This window comes from Geotrypetes seraphini, chromosome 1 (genome assembly GCF_902459505.1).
Source record: "Geotrypetes seraphini chromosome 1, aGeoSer1.1, whole genome shotgun sequence".
Taxonomy (NCBI): domain Eukaryota; kingdom Metazoa; phylum Chordata; class Amphibia; order Gymnophiona; family Dermophiidae; genus Geotrypetes; species Geotrypetes seraphini.
Window position 1 is genome coordinate 129,218,445 of NC_047084.1, and position 23,877 is coordinate 129,242,321.

Consider the following 23,877-nt stretch of genomic DNA (forward strand, 5'->3'; position numbering starts at 1 on the left):
AACCCTACTCCCCACTGCCTGATAACCCAGCCAGCAGATTAACCATTCTCCTTAACTGTATCCATGACATCTTGTTTGTCAACTCTTTGGAGCAGGGACTGTCTTCTTTGTGACTCTACAGTCCTGCATACATCTGGTAGTGCCATAGAACTAATTAATAGTAGTAATAGTGATTTTCAGGGGGAAAAAAAAGGAAGTCTAAAGGTTTAGAAAATAGACATTTTCGGCATCCAAATTTTGGACGCATTTCTTAGGGACATCCAAATTGGACTTAGTCACACTATCAAAAATGCCTATCCACACACCTAAGAGTTTTTAGTTATGGAGCTCTAAACCATTTAAAACAACAAAAAAAAAAATTTAAGAAACATGGTTTTATCAGAAGTTTAAAAAAAACTAATGGTGTTGTTGGAGGGAAAGACTGAACTAGATTAGGTGGACTATATAGTTTGTCCTACTCCATTTTCTTGGGTTATTGTGGAAAAATGTACATTGATTGTTATTTCACTTGCCTTGAACTTATAGGTGAGGCATGTAATAATGTTTTGTAACATAAATAAAGCAAAAAGTAGATGATAGGGATGATTATGGATAGATAGAAAGACAGTAGGTATATGCTAGAAAAGTTGGGAAAGAGGAAAGGAGTATATAATCAGAAAATAACGGTATATATTGAAGAGCTAAGACTTACACAGTCTGTGTCCGGATATGGCCATTTGGTTGACGATGGGCTGGGGAGGGATTCGATGGCTGGGATGGTTTAGATGGGCTGGAGAGAGCTTTGACGGAGACTTCAGTAGGTGGAACCTAAGCACAATACTGGGGTTCTGGCCCAGAAATATCTAGGAAAAAGGACAATTTAAATTAAATCAGTAATTTAAAGAGAGGGCAGACTGGATGGACTATTCAGGTCTTTATCGGCCATCATGTACATAGTAACATAATAAATAACAACAGATAAGGACCTGCATGGTCCATCCAATCTACCAAACAGCCTCACAGTCATAATCTTGCTAAGTTCCTCTATAAGATGTTTCCCCCACCCACTCGCAATAAGCAAGACCTGTACTCAAATTATATGAATGTGGTATAATATTGCATACTTACTCCTGATCTGTCTTGCCATATGCAGAATACAGACCATAAAAGTCTGTCAGGCATCGGCTTCATTTCCCTACTGCTGGGGCTACATTAAAGCATCACTCCTGCACCTCATGAACAAAGTTATTGTTATTGATCTGAATATCTTTTGAGTTTTGTGTTGAGACTATTTTTCAATTTAGGGATCCTTTGGGCTATCCCACGTATTTTTTTAACTCAGCGATGGGGCCAGATGCTGAAGGAACTAGCGAAGTTCTGGTGACTCCGCTGACAGACCATTTCAATGCTTCTCTAGAGTTGAGAGTGGTACCCAAGGACGGGAGAAGGGCGGACATGGTCCTTCTACACAAAAGTGGAAGTAAGGAAGAAGTAGGGAATTACAGGCCACTAAGTCTGACTTCTGTGGTAAGAAAATTAATGGAAACAGAGTATGGTCAAATTAATGGAAGCAGAGAATGGTCAAGTTTCTAGTATCCTGTGGATTAGAGCCATGTTTCTCAACTCGGTTCTGGAGTACCTCCTTGTTTTCAGGACATTCACATTGAATTTGTATAAGCTTGATTTGCATACACTGCCTCCATTATATGCAAAAGGCTTTCATGCATATTCATTGTGGATATCTTGAAAACCTGACTGGCAAGGGGGTACTCCAGGACCGAGTTGAGAAACACTGGATTAGAGGACCGGAGTGCAACATGGATTCACTAGAAGTAGGTCTTGTCAGACAAATCTGATCAATTTCTTTGACTCGGTAACCAGAGAATTGGATAGAGGATGTGCACTAGATGTGGTGTATCTAGATTTTAGCAAAGCCTTTGACAGTGTTCTAATAAATAAATTGAGTGCCTTCAGGATGGGTACCAACTCCCAAAGTGAAAGACTGGGTCAAAAACTGGTTGAGTGGAAGGCGACAGAGGGTAGTGATCAATGGAGATCGCTCTGAGGAAAGGGATGTTACCAATGGTGTGCCTCAAGATTCTGTTCTTGGGCCTGTTCTTTTTAACATTTTTATAAACGATATTGCTGAAGGGTTGTCAGGTAAGATTTACCTCTCTGCAGATGATACCAAAATATGCAATAAAGTAGACATGCTGGATACTGTGAATAACATGAAGAAAGACCTGGAGAAGCTTGAAGAATGGTCTGAAATTTGACAGCTAAAATTTAATGCTAAGAAATGCAAGAGGTCAGGGAAGAGGATCCAAGATGGCTGCGGCAGCCTGCTGTTGAAAGACACTGCTAAATCCTCTTTCTACTAGTGAAAATTTCTTACAGCTATGATGAAAAGGAGGGGAAAGAGTGTCGGTAGTGCCACCCGACACCCGGCACTATTGCTGAAAGTATGCGGCGCCTGCAACAGGAATCAGTTTTGCCAGGGCTTTGTCCGCTGGTGATGCCGGCGGGGAGTGACGCCGTGGTTGACCTCCCAGGGCTTGATGCAACCTTGAGCCCCGAGATAAGAGCACCGCCCCCACAGCCTCAGAGAACAAGCTCTCTGCGTGAGCTCGACATGTCCAAGGTGGCAGTGTTTGAGCCATGGGAGGCCGGTGAGGGCTTGTTAATAGACTCTGAAGGGATTCTGGTAATCCCTAAGACATTGCCTGAGGAAGGAACATCAATGGAGGTGGACCAAGGCGAACAAGAGGTACATCAGGAAACTGAGAAGGCTCCTTTGCCACTTGATACTTTTTCCACAACAACTAAACCACCTGAGGTTACTTTGGACGCTTTGTGGGATCGCGTTGTTAACTTTGGGAAAATCGATTGCACCACAAGTTAATGAACTAGGGGAGAAGCTAAAAGTACAGGCAAAAGAACTTTCCACTTTAAAACAAGATACTTTAACAACTAAAAATGAACTACAAAAAAATTTCTACAGTAAAGAAAATTCAGGAAGCACTGGTAACAGATAATATTTTCCTATGGAAGAAATTAGAAATAATGGAAAACAAAAGTAGAGCTAATAATTTACATATACTGAATTTTCCAAAGATTCCTATTGTAACTCCATTCGAAATGTTAAAGAGGTACTTCACAGAGATCTTAAATGTACTGGAGCAATCCATATCCCCCTTTGTTCGGGTCTATTATCTTCCTAAGAAAAAAGATCAAAAACAACTTGAAAGTAAAAAATCAACAAGAGACCACCCCACTAGACGTTTCAAACTTATTGGAAGCATCTGATGCTTCTCTTTCCTCTCCAGCTACACTTGTTGATGGTACCTCTTTTACCGGACATAAAATCCAAAGGGTTCCAGATGTCTCTAGGGAGACACAAAAAAGGAGACAACAGTTTTCGATTTTGAGACCAGCAGTAACTGAGCTAGGAGGTGTTTTCCACTTAAGATTTCCTTACAAGTGTGTGATGAAATATCAGTCTTTGCTTCCTCGGAAGCTTTTTCTATTGTTATTACCCTGCTTATAAAATTAATAAAAATATTTTGAACAAAAGTACGTTTTCCAGGAACAATCCCAGTTATCCAGTTTTGTATCCCTTAAACGCCTTGGGAGAGAAGAGCAATAACAATATATTTGAATGAGTAAGAATCTCAGATTACTTGCTAGAGTTATTATCCCTTGTTCTTTGTTTTATCACTCTGATTTAATCTTGGATCCTTTAGATATATTGAGGACGTGAGATAGATTAAGCAATTTACTTTCCTGTTAAAATATTATTTGATTTTATTTAAGTATACTGTCTTAATCTACCTTTCTGTACAAGTGTATAATACTTGGTATATATTTGTGAAAATTATTAAAAAAAAAAAAAAAAAAAGCAAGATCATGCATTTGGGCTGCAAAAACCAGAAGGAATGGTAGTTTAGGGAGTGAAGAGCTTATGTGCATGACAGAAGAGTGGGACTTGGGTGTGATTGTATGTGATGCTCCAAAGGTGGCCAAACAGGTTGAAAAGGTGACGGTGAAAGCTAGAAGGATGCTAGGGTGCATAGGGAGAGGTATGGCCAGTAGGAAAAAGGAGGTATTGATGCCCCTGTATAAGACTTTGGTGAGACCTCATTTAGAATGTTGTGTACAATTCTGGAGGCCAAACCTTCAAAAAGATATAAAAAGGATGGAGTCGGTCCAGAGGAAGGCTACTACAATGGTGTATGGGGACAGACTTAAGGATCTCAATTTGTATGCTTTGGAGGAAAGGTGGGAGAGGGGAGATATGATAGACAATATTAGACAAGTTCATGTTGAACCAGAACATATGCAGGTAAGGCTAAACTTAGTTAGGGCACTGATCTTTGACCTAAGGGCCACCGCAGGAGCGGACTGTTGGGCACGATGGACCACTGGTCTGACCCAGCAGCGGCAATTCTTATGTTCTTATGCCTACATAATGATAGACTGTGTGTGAATTCAAGAGGGCCTGGGATAGGCATGTGGGATCTATCAGAGAAAGAGATAATGGTTACTGCGGATGGACAGACTAGATGGACCATTTGGCCTTTAACTGCCATCATGTTTCTATGTTTCTGAGTTTAATAGATGGGTGAGTGCAGTGGCTTAGAGAGCCTGGGGAGGTGGTACTACCTGCCCTCTTCTCTGTCCCCCACTCCTTCCCGCCCCAGTTGTGTGCCCCTTCCTTTCCCCCATACCTCTAACTTTTCCAGCGTGAGCAACATCTCCAACCTGCTGCTTGCGTCAGCCTTGGCTCTCTCTCTGACATCACTTCCTGGTCTCACAACCAGGAAGTTACATCAGAGGGAGCTGAGGCTGGTGCGAGCAGCTGCTCATGACTGCAAAGAGACAGAGGTACAGGGGAAGGGAAGGCAGGGGTCAAATTAAGCAGCGGGTCAGACAGTAGGAGAGGTGCCGGTGCCCCCACCATGATGGCCCTGGGGTGGTCTGCTCCCCTTACTACCTCACTAGGTGCATGGTTATGTAAAGACCTGTATCACACTGTCTATGGACGTTTTCAGAGATATGCATACTGCTGTTCTAAAATAAGAAGAGTAGCCTTACTGGAGCAGACCAATGGTCTGTCTAGCCCAGTATCCTGTCTTCACAAAGACCAATCCAAGTTGCAAGTACCTAGCAAAAACCCAAATAGTAGCAACATTCTAGAGCTGAGATTGTGATGTCATAATGCCTCATTTCACCAATGCCTAAGAGCCAACCTCAGCAGTGATGTCACAATGGCTCGATTGTCCTGGACTTAAGAACCTAAGAACAGCCTTACTGGATCAGACCAGTGGTCCATCTAGCCCAGAATCCCGTCTTCAGAGGCCAATCCAAGTCAGAAGTACCTGGCAAAAACCAAAATAGTAGCATCGTTCCATGCCACCGATCCAGGGCAAGCAGTGGCTTCTCCCATCTCTGTTTCAACAGCAGTTTATGGACTTTTCTTCCAAGAACTTTTTTTTAAAACCAGCTACATCAACTGCTCTTACCAAATCCTCTGGCAACACATTCTAGAGCTTAACTATTCTCTTAGTGAAAAAATATTTCCTGTTATTAGTTTTAAATGTATTACTCTGAAACTTAATCGACTGTCCTCTAATCTTCGTAAATTTTGATGCAGTAAAAAAATCCATCCACTTGTACCTGTTCTACACTGCTCAGGATTTTGTAGCCTTCAATCATATCTCCCCTCAGTTGTCTCTTTTCCATCTGAAGAGTCCCATCCTCTTTAGTCTTTCTTCATATGTAAGGAGTTCCGTCTCCTTTATCATCTTGGTTGCTCTTCTAGTGCCACCATATCTTTTTTGAGATAATAAATATATATTTTGATAGACCACCCAAACCACTTTTTGTTCTTGGGATTGGTAAGTACTTGGACCTGGATTGATCACTGCTGGAAGGATACTGGGCTAGATGGACTATTTGTCTGACCCAGCACAGTACGGCTATTCTTATGTAAGCCAAGTCTAGGACAATTGAGCCATTGTGACGTCACTGATGAAATTAGCTCTTAGGCATTGGTGGAATGAGGCATTATGATGTCACAGTCTGAGCTCTGGAATGTTGCTATTATTTGGGTTCTGCCAGGTATTTGTGACATGAATTGGCCACTGTGGAAAAAGGATACTGGGCTAGATGGACGTGACCTACTATGGCCATTCTTATATTCTCCTTTAATATTTCAGTGTACCGTGGCATAAATGTGAAAGTATAATAGTTTCTAACAAATGATTCGGACTACTGGTTTTCAAAACTCATTCTCTGTACCTATTTTTATTTTAACTAACTATGCATACAACAATTCTTAACAGCAAAATGTAAGTTATTTCTCAATACAATGATCTTCATAAAACTTTAGTATGTTCTAGAACAGTGTTCTACCTTTTGACACCTATGGGCCGGTGGAAATAAAATAATTATTTTGTGAACCAGCACCGGTCCACGGACCAGCAGTTGAAGAACACTGGGCTAAGTCGTGCCCATCTCCACCCAATCTCTGCCCCAGACCCGCCCCCATAATAGTACTAATTGTAACATCCATTTTTCATATATACACAATACAATTTAATCGTATTAACAACACATAATGGTTAACCACAAAATTAAAATACACAAAGCACACTGTATGCTTTTCAACATTCATTCTTACCAGAAAACAGATAATCCCATGCAAATGCAGGACCAAAAACTAAAAGTACTAATATTCACAAACAAACCCTAAGATGCAAGACTCTGCATGCAGTACAACCCCAGAGGAAAACAAACAAATGCATTTCTTCCTGAATAGACAGCAGATGTAAAATCACTAAATATAAAAAATAAAAGCATTTCCCCTACCGTTGTTGTCTCTCTCCCTCCATGTGCCTAGCTTTCTGGCCTGCCCCCCGGTGTTTGCTTCAGGCTGGTCCACGGTGCGATCAACGCAGGGTCTTTGGGCCGGCTTCCTGAGTGCTACATTGCACAAAGCTGTGGGAAGCGGCTCCTCATGCGCGTCCCACGCCTCATCTGGAAGCCTTCCCTCTGATGCTGCGACGTCAGAGAGAAGGCTTCTGGGTCAGGCGCAGGACACGGGTAGGAGCACTCAGGGAGCCGGCCTGAAGACGCCGCATTGATCGTTCCGAGGACCGGCGGCTACAGAACAATTTCTTGGCCCTGTGGACCGTCAGAAAATTTCTGCGGACTGGCACCGGTCCATGGACCGGCAGTTGAAGAACACTGTTCTAGAAAACTATTATATAAGCAGTAAAAATAATTTACCAAAAGGCAAAACAAATACTTATACTAACCTGTAAAGCTACATTGTACATTCAGGGAGAGATTTCTGGCTTCTGTTGAAAATTCCTCCCCAACCACTTTTTGTAAGATCATAAAAGCAATGAAATCCTGTGATACATTTGAGTTTTAGGTGAAAATGTAGGAAATGTTCCAATGGAGGCCAATGGAGTTAATATATCTGAGCTCATATGTTCCTGGACCAGATCAAAAATATCAAGGAAAGAAAATATTCAAGATAAACAAAATATAAAGCTGTAATGAAGTAGACCATGTTCTTTTGATTTACTAGGTTGAAAGTCTTTTTCTGTAGGAAAGTTTTGCTAAAAAAGGAAATGGTTACACTTCCTGTTTATTTAGCAGTACACCTTCTTTTATACCCAAGTTTATATTTATGGTTTTTTTTCTTGTTCCAATGAAAATGAGCACAGTAGCTTTTTTGAAGTTTCTTCTAAATAAGAAAATGTGTAAACACACACTAAAATCAGAACTATAAAAAAGATACAGTAAAACCTTGGATTACGAGTAACTTGGTGTGCAAGTGTTTTGCAAGACGAGCAAAATATTTTATTACATTTTAACTTGATAAATGAACAATGTCTTGCAATACGAGCATGTATGTGGCGTCACAACCCACAGGACGTGCCGCTAGTTCCTGCCTCTTGCCTGGGCTGGGCTTTGAGCATCTGCCCATGCAAGAGGCAGGATCTTCTGGCACCGGCACGTTCTGTGGATTGGTGCTGCGTGCCGGTACCAGAAGATCCTGCCTCTTGCATGGGATCTATGTGCATGCACTGCTTTCAATGCATATTCATTGGGGAAATCCTGAAAACCCGACTGGATTGCGGCCCTCAAGGAGGGACTTTGAGATCCCTGATTTAGATCTTCAGTCTAGGTTATCAAAATAATCTTTATCCATTAAAATTTCTCATTTTTTAGCTTGGTTATGTTTCTAATCAGAGTTCTCTTATTTTTTTTGATTCGTCTCACAGCTATTTTGCTAACCAAGTCGAGCTCCTTTTAGGTGATGACATGGTATACAAATCCAAGTTTTAGATTAGATTAGAAATACGTTCCCCATTTGTAAGCACCAAGTCCAGTATGACCCCATCTCACATGGGTTCCATTACCAACTGCTGAAAGTTCTTTTTGTAGAGAATCCAGGATCTCACTACTTCTAGAAGATCCCACAATAGGGATACCTCAATCAACATCCAGCATGTTAAAATCACCTATTAGCAAGACTTCCCCCTTTTTAGATATATCGGGCCTAGGCCCACCCAAAATAAACCCAATTCTGTAACCGACGTCCATGTTACAGATGCCCATGTATGATCACAGAAGGGAGCCCAACTCCTCCTGCCCGAATACTGCCCACCCTTTCCTGAAGATCACTGGCAGGAGGGTGCTCAATCCCTCCTGCCGGATTCCCCCCAACGAACCCTCCCGTCCTCCCCAATGAAATGCCCCAACTCCTCCTCCCTGTAACCCCTCAAACAAAACCCACCCTCCCCGGAATCCCCCCGGGCTCACCGAGCAAGTTGGCTGGCTAGGTCCTTGCACTGTCCAGCCGGCCTGCTTCTGTCCAAATGAGGCGGGTTCATCCCTCCCCTCCCCAAACCACAGGAGCCTAGGGGGATGGTTTGTTGGGGGGTCCGGCAAGAGAGATTGGGTATGCTCCTGCCGGCAATCTTCAGGAAAGGGAGGGCGGTCATTGGGCAGGAGGGGTGGGGTACGCTCCTGGCACAATTGTCCGGGGGGAGGGTTGTCGACAGGAGGGGTTGGGCACCCTCCTGCTGGCAATCATCGGGGGCAGGTAGGGGGTCTTTCGGCAGGAGGAATTGGGCATCTGTCCTGCCTCATTCGTTTAGGGGGAGGGGGGAAGACTGGCAGCCGCTATACTAATTGCTGTAGGGAGATCCCTTGCCCTGATTAAGTATAGTGGCCGCATCTACTTACAATGTAGGCCAGCATTTTGCTGGCCTACATTGTAAGCATCTCCCGCTCTACTAGGGAGACATTTAGGGCTGCTTAGGTTCGCTTAAGGCTACTGCCTAGCCTTAGGGGAGCTTAGGCAGGCCTCCCTAGGCTCCTGGAAGCGCCTTCAATATAGGTGGCTTGCCTGGGGAGCATTTTTTTAAAAACTTGCATCCTGATTGAATAATTAGACAGCTGTAGGACACCTACAGCTGCCTACAATCAGGACGCAGTTTACAGAATCCAGGCCTGAATGTTTACTATTAAATTTCTGTCCACTTCTTCTGCCTGTGAAGGCCTGCATAGCACACCAATGTAAATATATTTACCATTCCCTCTTTCCAAATTGATCCACAGTGCCTCTTCCTTGCCCTACAGATATTGTATGGCCAAATTCTGTGGCTTTAATATGATCTTTAACATATAATGCTACTCCCCATCATTTTCTTCCTACCCTGTCTTTCCTGAACACATTATAGCCCAGTATAACTACATTCCAGCCATGGTTCTCCATGAACCACATCTCTTTGATCACCGCTATATTCAACTCATCTTCTTCCATTACAGCTTCTAGATCCAGAATCTTGTTTTCCATACTTTAAGTATTAATATATACTGTCTTCCAGACATTGCACCCTTTTCCCATCTATGTAGAGGTATTCAGTGATTTACTTACCTGAGGGCTTATACTCACCTGGGGGCTTTGATCACCCTGCCACATCACTTCTAGTTTAAAGCCTTCTTCAGTAGATTAGCTAGTCTGCTTCCGAAGACACTTCTTCCCTTCTTTGATAGATGCACACCATTCTTGCTCAGCAGCCTTTGGAAAATCATCTCATGGTCCAGGAAGCTAAAATGCTCTCGATGATGCCATCCATGTATTCATCTCCAGGAAGTGAGCTTCTTTGCCCTGGCCTTTACCCTCGACAGGGAGGATGAACGAGAATAGCACCTGTGCACCCAACTGCTTCACCTTCTCCCCCAGAGCCAGAAAGTCACTTTTAATATGTTTACAGGGGTACCTGGTAGTATCGTTAGTGTCAATGTGGATGAACAGCATTGGATAATAGTCATTAAGCTTCATGAGTCTCAGCAAGCTCTCCTTAACATCTTGGATTTTGGCACCAGGCAGCATACCTCTCGTGACATGTCTGGTCTGCAGATGGATGCTTCTGTACCCTTCAGAAGGGAATCGCCAACTACAACTACCATATACCTCCTTGTGGTCATGGATCCAGTAATTTTGGGGATTTTAAGCTTTGGTCCTTCCTTTCCTGAGGATGCTCTCATCTCCTCCACTTCCATGACAGCATACCGGTTCTTCAGTTCAAGGGCGAGGGGAATTACAGTACCAATCTTGCAGTATTCTATGAGTCCAGATGTCTTCCCTCAGCACAACCTCTTCTTCCCCACTGCTGGATATCTTTGACATCTTATGAACCATCTGCCTGATGCATTTTGTGAATGATAAACATTCAGGAGAGGACCTAGTGGCTGAGAAAATAAAGGCGAAAGAGTTGGCGTTCATGAAATATTAAAAAAACCAAGAAGAGGAGAGCAGAAAGGACTACAGGGTGAAACTGAAAGAAGCCAAGAGAGAGATATGTTTGGCGAAGGCACAGGCGGAAGAACAAATGGCTAAAAATGTAAAAAAGGGAGACAAAAATTTTTTCAGATATATTAGTGAAAGGAGGAAGATGAAAAATGGAATTGCTAGGCTAAAAGATGCTGGGAACCAATATTGGAAAGTGATGAGAAAGCAAATGTGCTAAACAAATGCTTCTGTTCTGTGTTCACAGAAGAAAATCCTGGAGAAGGACCGAGATTGTCTAGCAAAGTTACACGAGAAAATGGAGTAGATTCTGCGCCGTTCACAGAGGAGGGTGTTTATGAGCAACTTGAAAAACTGAAGGTGGACAAAGCAATGGGACCAGATGGGATCCATCCCAGGATACTAAGGAAGCTCAGAGAGGTTCTGGCGAGTTCTATTAAAGACTTGTTCAACAAATCTCTGGAGACGGGAGTGATTCCTGGGGATTGGAGGAGAGCGGATGTGGTCCCTATTCATAAAAGTGGTCACAGGGATGAAGCAGGATACTACAGGCTGGTGAGCCTCACTTCAGTTGTTGGAAAAATAATGGAAGTTTTGCTGAAAGAAAGGATAATGTACTTCCTTGAATCTAATGGGTTACAGGATCCGAGGCAACATGGCTTTACAAAAGGTAAATCGTGCCAAACGAACCTGATTGAATTTTTTGATTGGGTGACCAGAGAGCTGGATCGAGGACATATGCTAGATGTAATTTACTTGGATTTCAGCAAAGCCTTTGATACAGTTCCTCATAGGAGGCTGTTGAACAAACTTGAAGGGCTGAAGTTAGGACCCAAAGTGGTGAACTGGGTCAGAAACTGGCTGTCGGACAGACGCCAGAGGGTGGTGGTTTAATGGAAGTCGCTAGGAGGAAGGAAAGGTGAGTAGTGGAGTCCCTCAGGGATCAGTGCTGGGGCCAATCCTGTTCAATATGTTTGTGAGTGACATTGCTGAAGGGTTAGAAGGAAAAGTGTGCCTTTTTGCAGATGATACCAAGATTTGTAACAGAGTAGACACCGAAGAGGGAGTGGAAAATATGAAAAAGGATCTGCAAAAGTTAGAGGAATGGTCTAATGCCTGGCAACTAAAATTCAATGCAAAGAAATGCAGAGTAATGCATTTGGGGATTAATAATAGGAAGGAACCGTATATGCTGGGAGGAGAGAAGCTGATATGCACGGACGGGGAGAGCGACCTTGGGGTGATAGTGTCCGAAGATCTAAAGGTGAAAAACAGTATGACAAGGCAGTGGCTGCTGCCAGAAGGATGCTGGGCTGTATAAAGAGAGGCATAGTCAGTAGAAGGAAGAAGGTGTTGATGCTCCTGTACAGGTCATTGGTAAGGCCCCACTTGGAGTATTGTGTTCAATTTTGGAGACCGTATCTGGCGAAGGATGTAAGAAGACTTGAGGCGGTCCAGAGGAGGGTGACGAAAATGATAGGAGGCTTGCGCCAGAAGACGTATGAGGAGAGACTGGAAGCCCTGAATATGTATACCCTAGAGGAAAGGAGAGACATGGGAGATATGATTCAGACGTTCAAATACTTGAAGGGTATTAACATAGAACAAAATCTTTTTCAGAGAAAGGAAAATGGTAAAACCAGAGGACATAATTTGAGGTTGAGGGGTGGTAGATTCAAAGGCAATGTTAGGAAATTCTACTTTACGGAGAGGGTGGTGGAGAGTAAAACTGTGACTGAGTTCAAAGAAGCGTGGGATGAACACAAAGGATCTAGAATCATAAAATAAGATTAAATATTGAACTAAGGCCAGTACTGGACAGACTTGCACGGTCTGTGTCTGTATATGGCCGTTTGGTGGAGGATGGGCTGGGGAGGGCTTCAATGGCTGGGAGGGTGTAGATAGGCTAGAGTAAGTCTTAACAGAGATTTCGGTAGTTGGAACCCAAGCACAGTACAGGGTAAAGCTTTGGATTCTTGCCCAGAAATAGCTAAGAAGAAAAAATTAAAAATTTTAAATTGAATCAGGTTGGGCAGACTGGATGGACCATTCGGGTCTTTATCTGCTGTCATCTACTATGTTACTATGACCTTCTCCATTGCGGTTGTGGTGATGGCTCTAACTCGAGACCATAAGACTTTTCAGCAGACAGCTCTGGATAATCAGAGGAGGAATGGTGAGTCAGAGTCGTACTCATCAATATTTTGTCCTGGAGCTGGATGACGTGGAGAATGTCAATGACAAGGTGTAGGAGAGCATTGACTTTGAGAATTACTCTGAGATGTACGTCGGCATTGACTCAAGGAATTTGTGGACTGGGAATTGGAGCTACAGTCCCTTGACTATGCAGCTCTCCTAGAGATCGAATGGCATTGGTGTGGTGCCCAAGATAGAGTTTCAGTGACAGCTGAAATCTTTGTTTGGACTGGGCTGGAGTTTGTAAGTATTGTAGCCAATGATTGCACTTAATGTGATTAGAGCATCGCAGCCAATTCCCTCTGTACCAACTCTAATTTGGTCTTGTAGGGATGGCATTGGTACCTTGGACATCATCAGTATAGATGGTGCAGGCTGCTTTGGGTCGTCAAGGCACTGGTGACTTCAATGAAGAGGCATGCTTCAGAGGAGACACCACTTGGGACAGTGATCTTGCCTCAGTGCATTGACGCTTAGAATGCATTGGAGTAGACACCTGAGAAGATGCCGATGCATATTTCGATGGGAAAAATGTTTAAGCTTCTTAGCTTTTTTAAGCTAGTTCACCTGGTGGAGACAGCACCAATGGTGTAGAGGTGGATTGAAGGGTTGATGCTTGGACAGATACCAATGATGAAGTTGCTCTCTGGACGTTGACAGGGTCAGCAGACATCCTGGTTATTCCTGATGGACCAAAAAGCTTTTTATATTGAAGCTGCCTAGCTTTCAGTGACCTCTTCTGCAGAGTAGAACAGCAGGAGGACTCAGCCAGGACCAAGGCACTGAACCCTCCAGTTATGTGGTTCAGTAGCCAAAATGGTCTTGTTACAATCAGTGCATCTTTTGAAGCCACTGGGTGGATTGGATATTGGAAGAAAAATATCACAAACTGCGCTGAGAGAAGGCACGAAGTAAGTAAGTTAAACACAGAGAGTCAAAGACGGACTTCTCGGCTCCGCAGAAAACTGAGGAGACGCGCCCTGTGCTGGGCGGGAAGACACTCGTGCATGCGCGGTGCGGCTGACTCGAAACTTCTAGTTTCTTCAAGCAAGTCTGCTTGCGAGGCTTCCACATCGAGGCTTTGTCGGTGACGTCACCCATATGTGAGAACAGGCTGCCTGCTTGTCTGGGATAAAGTTTGTATCATAAACTTGTGCTTTTGGTATGAAATAAGTAGATTTCCATGTTGTACACGTTTATTTTAATTTGTAATATGTTTTCTTCTTACTTAAAAGATATTAAAAACTACATTAAACTATCATGATTTTTTTTAATGGGTGAGCACAGTGTAGAGTAATATATGGCACATGTTCTGTATCTCAAAAACTAGAGCTGATAGGAGAAAACTGGTGCCATTTTTGGAATCAGGAGGTCAAATATACCCAGAAACAGGTCGAACATTTGAGGCACCAAAATGAGTGTTGGCCAGTATGCCAATGCCTATAAAAGTGAAAGAGGCAATCTCTATGGGACAAATCATGAACATTAAAGAGGAAATGGAAACAAATGTCTATTTACTAACAGAAAATATCTACTAAATCATATGATCACTACTGAATGCCACAGTAGTGGAGCCCATGCGGTGATAATTTTATACTACTACTTTGAAATATCACCATTGTTTTTAACAAGCAAAACCAATTCATGCTCTTCCAAACTACAGTTCAGACCATTTGCAAAAAAAAAAAAAAAAAAAAAGAAAAAAGATTAAGGGCCCCTTTTACAAAGCCATGGTAGCAATTCCCGTACAGCAAAAGCAAAATTCAATTCCTATGGGCAGCACTGCATTTTCAACGCCAGGACTCGAGTCGATACCACAGCTTTGTAAAAGGGTTCTCAAGTCATTTAGGATGAGATGTGCTAAGCTAGTGGTCCTCAACCCCATCCTCAACCAATTGAGTTTTGGGGATTATCTACAATGAAGTTGTATGAGAAGGAGGCATTACATACAAACATCTCTCGTGTGCATTGTGTATATCCTAAAACTCTGACTGGGTTGAGAGGCATTGTGTTAAGCAATTTTTCCATATAAATAAATGGGAAAATCTTTTAGTACATCAAATTTTATTACAAAAATTCTTCCCTTGTTTTTCCTTACAAAAGGCCAACACAACATAAACATACAAATGTTAAGGAAATGTATAAATGTAATTGAACACTGACTTACACTGGCAAGCTTCCCCCATATATAAAAGCACAGAAGTAATACTTTAAGAGTCCAATATTCAAAAGATCTAAACATCTAACTTACGGGGTTATGCATCTAGATCTGGGAATCTAAATTTTTAAAGCTTAAATTTAGGTGCTGAGAGAAGTGGAGAACGTTTAGGAAATGGTGTTCAGGATAAATAAGGAAACTGAAGTTAAGCTCTTATTTTCAACCCAAAAGCAAAGAGTGTAAATTCAAACTGAAGTTCCTAAATTAAGGCCCAAACAATATTGCCCTCCCAACTTTTAAATATTTCCTGCATATTTTTCAAGGCTCATTTTAGGTGTTTTATTTCTTATGTGGTTTATGGGACAACACTTATATCATGGCAAAATGAAAAGGCCAATAGTATTAGCAAGTACTGTAATAACGTAACGAGTGGCGTTTCAAAACTGCTTCTCCAATTTGTGGCATTTCTGATCCAATACTATGCAAGACAACTATGCAAGATGTCTAGGGGGCAAGATAAGAACCTCATTTATGTTTAAATTCTACTTCCTTGGGGTAAATCTGTGCTTTGATCTCATGACTTATAAATATTACAAGACAACTCTACAAACTGAAAGATACAAGAAACATGGGAAGAAATATGCTGTGTGCAGAACTGCAAACTCATTTTCTAAGTAAAATATCACAGTTTCTCTTTGAACATAAATCTGCTTTCTATACTACTTGCAAAGAATCGGGAAGAACACATATACCAGAAATAAAAGTGTAGAATGTGTGGTGCAGTGGTTAGAGCTACAGCCCAGCACCTTGGGGTTCTGGGTTCAAATCCCCCACTGCTCCTTGCGACCCTGGGCAAGTAACTTAATCTCCTAGTGCCCCAGGTACATTAGATAGAGTGTGAGGCCACCAGGACAGTTAGGGAAAAAAATGCTCTAGTACCTGAATAATTTGTAATCCACATAGAATTGTAAGATATGCGGAATATAAATAAAAAAATAGAGATTTCAAAAAGCAAGCTTTTACTTCTGATGTATTCTCTTTTATGGGTAGTTCACATTTTTATTTACAATGATGGTGGTAATGATCAGAGAGGACAGAGGAATTATGTTATGATTTGACAAAACTGTAGTACTTTCAAAATGATACATTATTTAGCTGAAAAGCAATCATTACCAGAAAATCAACTTATGTTAAAAATACAGATATTCTTGCCATTGTAGTAACGATGGCTCCCCCAAAAAACTGAATTATATATTTTTAACACATTCCTCTTAATTCTCTGATAAAATGATTTTAGAACAAACAAAAGTTCAACAGAAAAGGTGCCTCTTGCTGTGTGCAAAGTTAAATTCTGTTATAACTAGGTGTCCAATCATGATTTAGTTGCAAGTGTTCCTGGGTTATAGAGAGAAAGGAAGGGGTTTTTCCTCCGATGTGCCACAGAAATACAGGCAGTTCCTTTTCTCAAGCAATGCAACTCCTGCTGCTAACACTTATCCCCTCTTTTACTAAGGTGTGCTAACCGATTGGAAGCGTTAGCGTTTTAGCGTGTACTAATTCAATTAGCGCACCTTAGTAAAAGAGGGAGTAAGTGCTTAAGAAAGGAATTATTTCACTGTGGATTAGCAGAGTGGGAAATTTGGGCTCGATTAAAGCCTCTGATCTATATTGCTAGCTTTCTACTAGTTATTTGAAAAACAAATCTAGCCGATATAAACTGGTGTAGTAGTACAGTGATTAACCTCTTCCTGGAATAAGGATAGTAGTGGACCAGAAAGCATACTTTTTATATAATGTACTTGGTTCAAACACAATGCTCACAATAGAAAAATAAGATCACTTTACAAAAACTGAGATTTCTAACAATGTCAAGTGATAACATTTTTTGAAATAACCTGCATGAAGAAAACGAGCTACTCACATTTCCATCAATATCACTTATACAAATTAACAGATACACAAAATAAAAGAATGGTCAGAAGTATACATAGTTAATACCAAATAAATGTGCATCTGCAGGTTGTGCTGAATCGGAAAACTGAGACGACGACATCTCAGCGCAATTTAAGATTGTCAAACCAAATTAACATGTTTTATTCAAAGCTAGCATTCTAATTTCTTCAATTACATTTTAAACTGTTCTATATTTGATGACTTCACAATCCAGGACCCAAAGCCTTGCTGTTCCAAGTAGGATTTTAGCACATATTTTGCTTCTTGGTAGAGTAAAGATGCAATCTAAACAAGTAAATGAATAAATTGTGCAAAACAATTAATAGTATGCATTATATACAATCAGAAACAAACAATTACCGTATTTTCACGCAAATAACACGCACCCGTATAAAACGCGCACACGTGTATAGCGCGCAGAAATCACGATGATAAGCACAAAAACTTTGGTATAACGCGCTCACGATTATACCGCGCATGCTGCCCGACTCTCCGTTCACCCCCCTGACTTCCGTGCACTGCCCCGCCTCTCCGTGCGCTGTCCCGACTCTCCTTTCCCCCCCCCCTGACTTCCGTGCACTGCCCTGACTTTCCGTGCGCTGTCCCGACTCTCCCTTCACCCCCCCTGACTTCCGTGCACTGCCCTGACTTTCCGTGCGCTGTCCCGACTCTCCGTTCACCCCCCTGACTTCCGTGCACTGCCCCGCCTCTCCGTGCGCTGTCCCGACTCTCCGTTCACCCCCCCCCCCGACGTCCGATTCATCTCCCCCCCCCCCCCGGCAGGACCATTCGCACCCCCACCCCGAAGGACCGCCGACTCCCCGACAATATCGGGCCAGGAGGGAGCCCAAACCCTCCTGGCCACGGCGACCCCCTAACCCCACCCCGCACTACATTACGGGCAGGAGGGATCCCAGGCCCTCCTGCCCTCGACGCAAACCCCCCTCCCCCCCAACGACCGTCCCCCCCCCAAGAACCTCCGACCGCCCCCCCAGCCGACCCGCGACCCCCCCGGCGACCCCCACGACGCCCCCACCCCCCCTTCCCCGTACCTTTGGTAGTTGGGCCAGAAGGGAGCCCAAACCCTCCTGGCCACGGCGACCCCCTAACCCCACCCCGCACTACATTACGGGCAGGAGGGATCCCAGGCCCTCCTGCCCTCGACGCAAACCCCCCTCCCCCCCAACGACCGCCCCCCCCAAGAACCTCCGACCGCCCCCCCAGCCGACCCGCGACCCCCCTGGCGACCCCCACGACCCCCCCACCCCCCTTCCCCGTACCTTTGGTAGTTGGCCGGACAGACGGGAGCCAAACCCGCCTGTCCGGCAGGCAGCCAACGAAGGAATGAGGCCGGATTGGCCCATCCGTCCTAAAGCTCCGCCTACTGGTGGGGCCTAAGGCGCGTGGGCCAATCAGAATAGGCCCTGGAGCCTTAGGTCCCACCTGGGGGCGCGGCCTGAGGCACATGGGCCCAACCCGACCATGTGCCTCAGGCCGCGCCCCCAGGTGGGACCTAAGGCTCCAGGGCCTATTCTGATTGGCCCACGCGCCTTAGGCCCCACCAGTAGGCGGAGCTTTAGGACGGATGGGCCAATCCGGCCTCATTCCTTCGTTGGCTGCCTGCCGGACAGGCGGGTTTGGCTCCCGTCTGTCCGGCCAACTTCCAAAGGTACGGGGAAGGGGGGTGGGGGGGTCGTGGGGGTCGGCCAGGGGGGTCGCGGGTCGGCTGGGGGGGCGGTCGGAGGTTCTTGGGGGGGGGACGGTCGTTGGGGGGGAGGGGGGTTTGCGTCGAGGGCAGGAGGGCCTGGGATCCCTCCTGCCCGTAATGTAGTGCGGGGTGGGGTTAGGGGGTCGCCGTGGCCAGGAGGGTTTGGGCTCCCTTCTGGCCCGATATTGTCGGGAAGTCGGCGGTCCTTCGGGGTGGGGGTGCGAGTGGTCCTGCCGGGGGGGGGGGGGGATGTATCGGACGTCGGGGAGTCGGCCGGGCAAGAGGGCTTGGGCTCCCTCTTGCTCCGATCGTGGATGCGGGTGCGGGTGGGAGCGCGTGCGAGTGGTCGTTCGGGGTGGGGGTGCGAGTGGTCCTGCTGGGGGGGTGAATCGGGCGTCGGGCGGGGTGGGAACTATGTTTTAAAACTTTCGTATACCGCGCTCACGCATATAACGCGCGAGGGGTATGCGCGGTAGGTAAAAACGCGTATAACGCGCGCGTTATATGCGTGAAAATACGGTACCTATTTTGAATCATTTATTCCAAGAATTTTCAATAAATAAATAATGGAAGATAGCAAGCTTTCAGTATAGAAACCCTAAATAAGCAAGCATTATTGCTGCATCACTTTTTCCAGGGACAAATACCTAAAGTCGCATTGTGTAGATGGAATCACTACTCCTAAGAGAAAAGTAAAATTCTGCATAAAATATTTTGCCTATTTATTTACAATTTTCTAAATTCCCCCTTCATAAAACCTGACTGCTCCAAGTCTTCCCCTTTTCCCTAGCTGGCTTAGCCCCCAGCTTTCTCCACCCTTTCAAAACCTCTCAATTATCCTCCTGGCCTATCCTCTGCCATCCACGGTTCTCTTTCCATTCAGCAAGACTCCCCAGTTCTATCCCCCCTTACCTTTGCTAGCTTTGTCCCCGCTGTATGAGTGGTGTCCTCCACTTAACTGTTCCATTAAACTACACAGGAATAGTTGGGGCAAGAGGAGGAGGAGTTGGTGGCCCAGTATGGAGCAATGTTTCACCTTCTCAAACACTGCCACAGTCCTTTGCCAACACATATATATTCTGCTTGAGCAGATGGGGGAAATTCTTCACAAAGTCTACATTGAAAGGTTGTGCAGAATTCATCCAGGAGCAACACTATATCACAGAAAATGCACATTTTTCACAGCGGGATATAACATTTAAATGTGGAGAATGACAGAGGGAAATAAAATATTAACATCCAATAGCTGTGTAATTTGAACTATCTGAAATGAGCATCTTAGCGATTTTAGCCTATTCTTTATTGGATTTGTTAATTGATTTAAACATGGTTAGAAAATTTTGTTTTTCTGTTTTATAACTGTTATTATCTAAAAGCTGGGACTTATTAGGGAAAAGTTAAGGACACCACTGAACCATGTGACATTTTTGTTTGTCCTGTCAAGAAAAAAAAAAAAAGAAAACCAAAGGAAAACAAAATATTAACAATTACTGACAGGGTGAAACCAAAGGGGCTTTACCACTAAGAAAACAAATGTTAATTATGATGGTACATACAAAAATACATTATCTACCAGAGGGCTAAATATAATACATCTGAAAGAAACTAACCAAAATTGAGAAACCCAAAGTCTCAGTAAAAGTAATTGTCTAAACCACATTAGCGTGGCTTGAGCCACAGCTGGAAATCATCATAATTTAACATTATAAAATTTCTCTTAAATCATGTACAAAATTTTGCTCAGAATCATATGAGACTCTGCAAAAACCACATTCAAAAGTAGCTGTTTGAAAGTCAGAGTTCATATAGTGCAAATCAGCATTCATTTGTTCGATATCCGCAGACTAGTCAAACTATCCATTTCTTCTGAAGATCAGTTGTTCCAATCCTCTTATTCTAGATCAGTGTCTCAAACTTTCTTGAGTCGGGGCATACTAAAGGTAGTGACCACGGCTCAAGGTACCCAGAAGTGCATGGACGCACATGCGTGACATCATCACGTCGATGTCCGCAGATGCCAGTAGGGGGTGCCAGCAGAGGAGAGCCGGACAGGAGAGGCATCGGCTGATTGTTTACAGCAGTGTTTCTCAACTACTTCAAGCTAAGTACCCCCTAAGTCTAACAAATATCAACTGAGTACCCCAACCACAGACCTCCCAAGCTCTTCCCCAGATCCTGCCTGCTTTACTAATTGTAATGCAATTTTTTCCATTCATTTTTCATATATACACAATATACACAGCAGATATAAATTACATTACATTACATTGGTGTCTTCTATCCCGCCAATACCTTTCAGTTCTAGGCGGTTTACAACAAGAGTTGGCCTGGGCATTTCCAGGGAGAATACATGGTTAATAGATGTAGTATGCGTCAGGGTCAATCAGGTTTAGTTAGATCATTTGACAAATTTCTTGAATAGAAAAATTTAAGATCTTTCCTGAATGTTTTCTCAAAACTGACACATTTCAGCCACTATAGTGAAAATAAAATAAATTTCCCTATCTTTGTTGTCTGCTGACTTTATCTTTGCTGACAGTTTTAACTATATTTCCAGGGCCTTCTTATCCATTGACTGCGTTTCTCTCCTTCTTCAATTTCTGCCCTGCATCCATCTTTGGCATTAACTTAACATTCAATTTTTCCATTTTTTTGCTTTTTTCTCAAAATCTACTTTTCCATGTCTTCCTTTCCTCCCTCCTCCCACTGGTTAGACATCTCTCTCCTTCCTTTCCCCCCTTCCCAGTCGGGCATCTCTCTCCTCTCCTTCCCCTAATCTTGCATCTCTATCTACTACTACTACTACTACTTCTATAGCGCTACCAGACTCCCCTTCTTCCCTCCCCTGGTCTGGTATCTCTCTCTTCTAGTCATCTCTCCCCCCCACCCCGGTGTAACATTTCTCTCCCCTTTCCTCCTTTCTGCTCCTTGCAGTCCATCTCCCTTCCTCCTTTCTGGCCCCCCTGCCAATCCAACATTTCCAAGAACTTCCTTACTTTTGTTCGGAAGTGCAATGAATGCACACCGCCGGCTCAGAAGCATTACCCCCGACATCAATTCTGACATCGGCCGGGCCAGCCAATAGTGGAGTTCCCATTGATGCCCTCCCCAGCCCATCCTACACCAAATCATCACATATGGGACACAGACCATACACGTCTGTCCAGTATTGGCCTTAGTTCTTTAATTTACATCTTTGGTTTTCTAGAGATCCTCTGTGTTTATCCCATGCTTCTTTGAATTCCATCACCTTTTTCCACTCTATCACTTCCCTCAGGAAAGCATTCTAGGCATCTACCACCCTCTCCGTGAAAAAGAATTTCTTAACATTGCTCCTGAGTCTTACTCTCTACAACCTCAAATTATGCCCCCCTAGCTTTACCATTTTCTCTTCTCTGGAATAGATTTGATTCTATATTAATACCTTTTAGGTATTTAAACATCTGTCATTCTCTACAGGGCACTGAGGTGCCTAGACTGAAGCACCAATTTATAGAACTGTTTACAATGGTGTAGTATTTCTGTTCTTCCTCAATAGATGAGATGACAGAGAAGCCCTTGTGGTGCTGGAATACGATTTAACTACATTCAATTTTTTTCTATGCAGTTAATGGTAATTTTTGAAAAGATATTACACACTTTTCTGAACTTGGTTGTCAGACAGACGCCAGAGGGTGGTGGTTAATGGAAGTCGTTCGGAGGAAGGAAAGGTGAGTAGTGAAGTCCTTCAGGGTTCAATGCTGGGGCCGATCCTGTTCAATATGTTTGTGAATGACATTGCTGAAGGGTTAGAAGGAAAGGTTTGCCTTTTTGAGGATGATACCAAGACTTGTAATACTGAGGAAGGAATGGAAAACATGAAAAAGGATCTACAAAAGTTAGAGGAATGGTCTACTATCTGGCAACTAAAATTCAATGCAAAGAAATGCAGAGCAATGCGTTTGGGGATTAATAATTGGAAGGAACAGTATATGCAGGGAGGTGAAAGGCTGATATGCATGGATGGGGAGTAGTGCTGCCTGATTCACAATTCGAATCGGTTCACCAATTCACTTCGGGTGAATCGATTTGAATCGATTAAAATTTTTAAAAAATCGGCTTCCCAATTCGGACCTTCTCCCCTCGCCCCCTAAAGCAGGAGCGGCAGCGCTGCTCTTGCTGGCCGCTGTCGCACCTGTTTTAGAGGGCGAGGAGGGAGGGTCAGTCAGGAAGTGCTGTGTTGGGCTTCCCTCCTGGCCTCCCCGAAAGACTGCGCACCCCTCCGGGAAGGCCTCCGTGTTCCCCCTGGCCTCCCCGAACTGTTTACCTTACAGCTTCAGCCGAAGATTGCGGCTACAGCTCTTTGCACTGCAGTGCTTTGAGCTGTTACCTCTGCTGCGATCCCGCCCCTCCTCTGACATCAGAGGAGGGGCGGATCCGCAGCAGAGGAAATGGCTCTTTGCACTGTATTGCAAAGAGCTATAACCGCAATCTTCGGCTGAAGCTGTAAGGTAAACGGTTCGGGGAGGCCAGGGAGAACACGGAGGCCTTCCCTGGGGGGGGGGGGTGCAGTCTTTCGGGGGGGGGGGCAGTCCTTCAGGGGGTGAGACAGGCCTTGGGGGGGTGCAGGCTTTCAAGGGGTGAATAGGCCTTTAACGGGGAACAGGCCTTTAAGGGGGGGAGAGGCCAGGGATGGTGGCATAGGCCTTCAGGGAGGACAGGCAGGCCTTCAAGGGGGGAGAGACAGGCCTTCAGGGATGGGGGTACAGGCCTTCAGGGGGGAGGTGCAGGCTTTCGGGGGGGGCAGGCCTTCAGGGGAGATGGGCCCTGGTATAGAAGTACACGGAGGGAGGGAAGGGGGGGTTCAAAGAGATGTGCATATGCTGGACCTTAGGGGGAAAGAAATAATGGGTCTAAAAATAGAGGAGAGGGAGAGAGATGATGGACAATGGGATTTATGGAGTGAAGGAACAGAAAGGAGAGAAGTTAGACACAAGGGATGGTGTGGAGGGGGGGTAGAGATACTGGATAGGAGGGTAGTTGGGAAAAGAAAGGTGGTAGGGAAGGAGG

General features: G+C 44.2%; 1 protein-coding gene across 8 annotated transcripts in view; it reads right to left on the reverse strand.

Moving 5' to 3' along the window:
- Nucleotides 1-16,935: 16,935 nt before the first annotated feature.
- The window catches only part of ADAD1 (adenosine deaminase domain containing 1), a 226,045-nt gene continuing 219,103 nt past the window's right edge, over nt 16,936-23,877 (reverse strand). For all 8 annotated transcript variants that reach the window (XM_033938463.1, XM_033938517.1, XM_033938507.1 and 5 more), the window contains one exon: nt 16,936-17,405. In XM_033938463.1, coding sequence (XP_033794354.1) covers nt 17,292-17,405 — 114 coding nt within the window. In that variant the 3' untranslated portion in view covers nt 16,936-17,291. The remainder of the gene's footprint in view (nt 17,406-23,877) is intronic.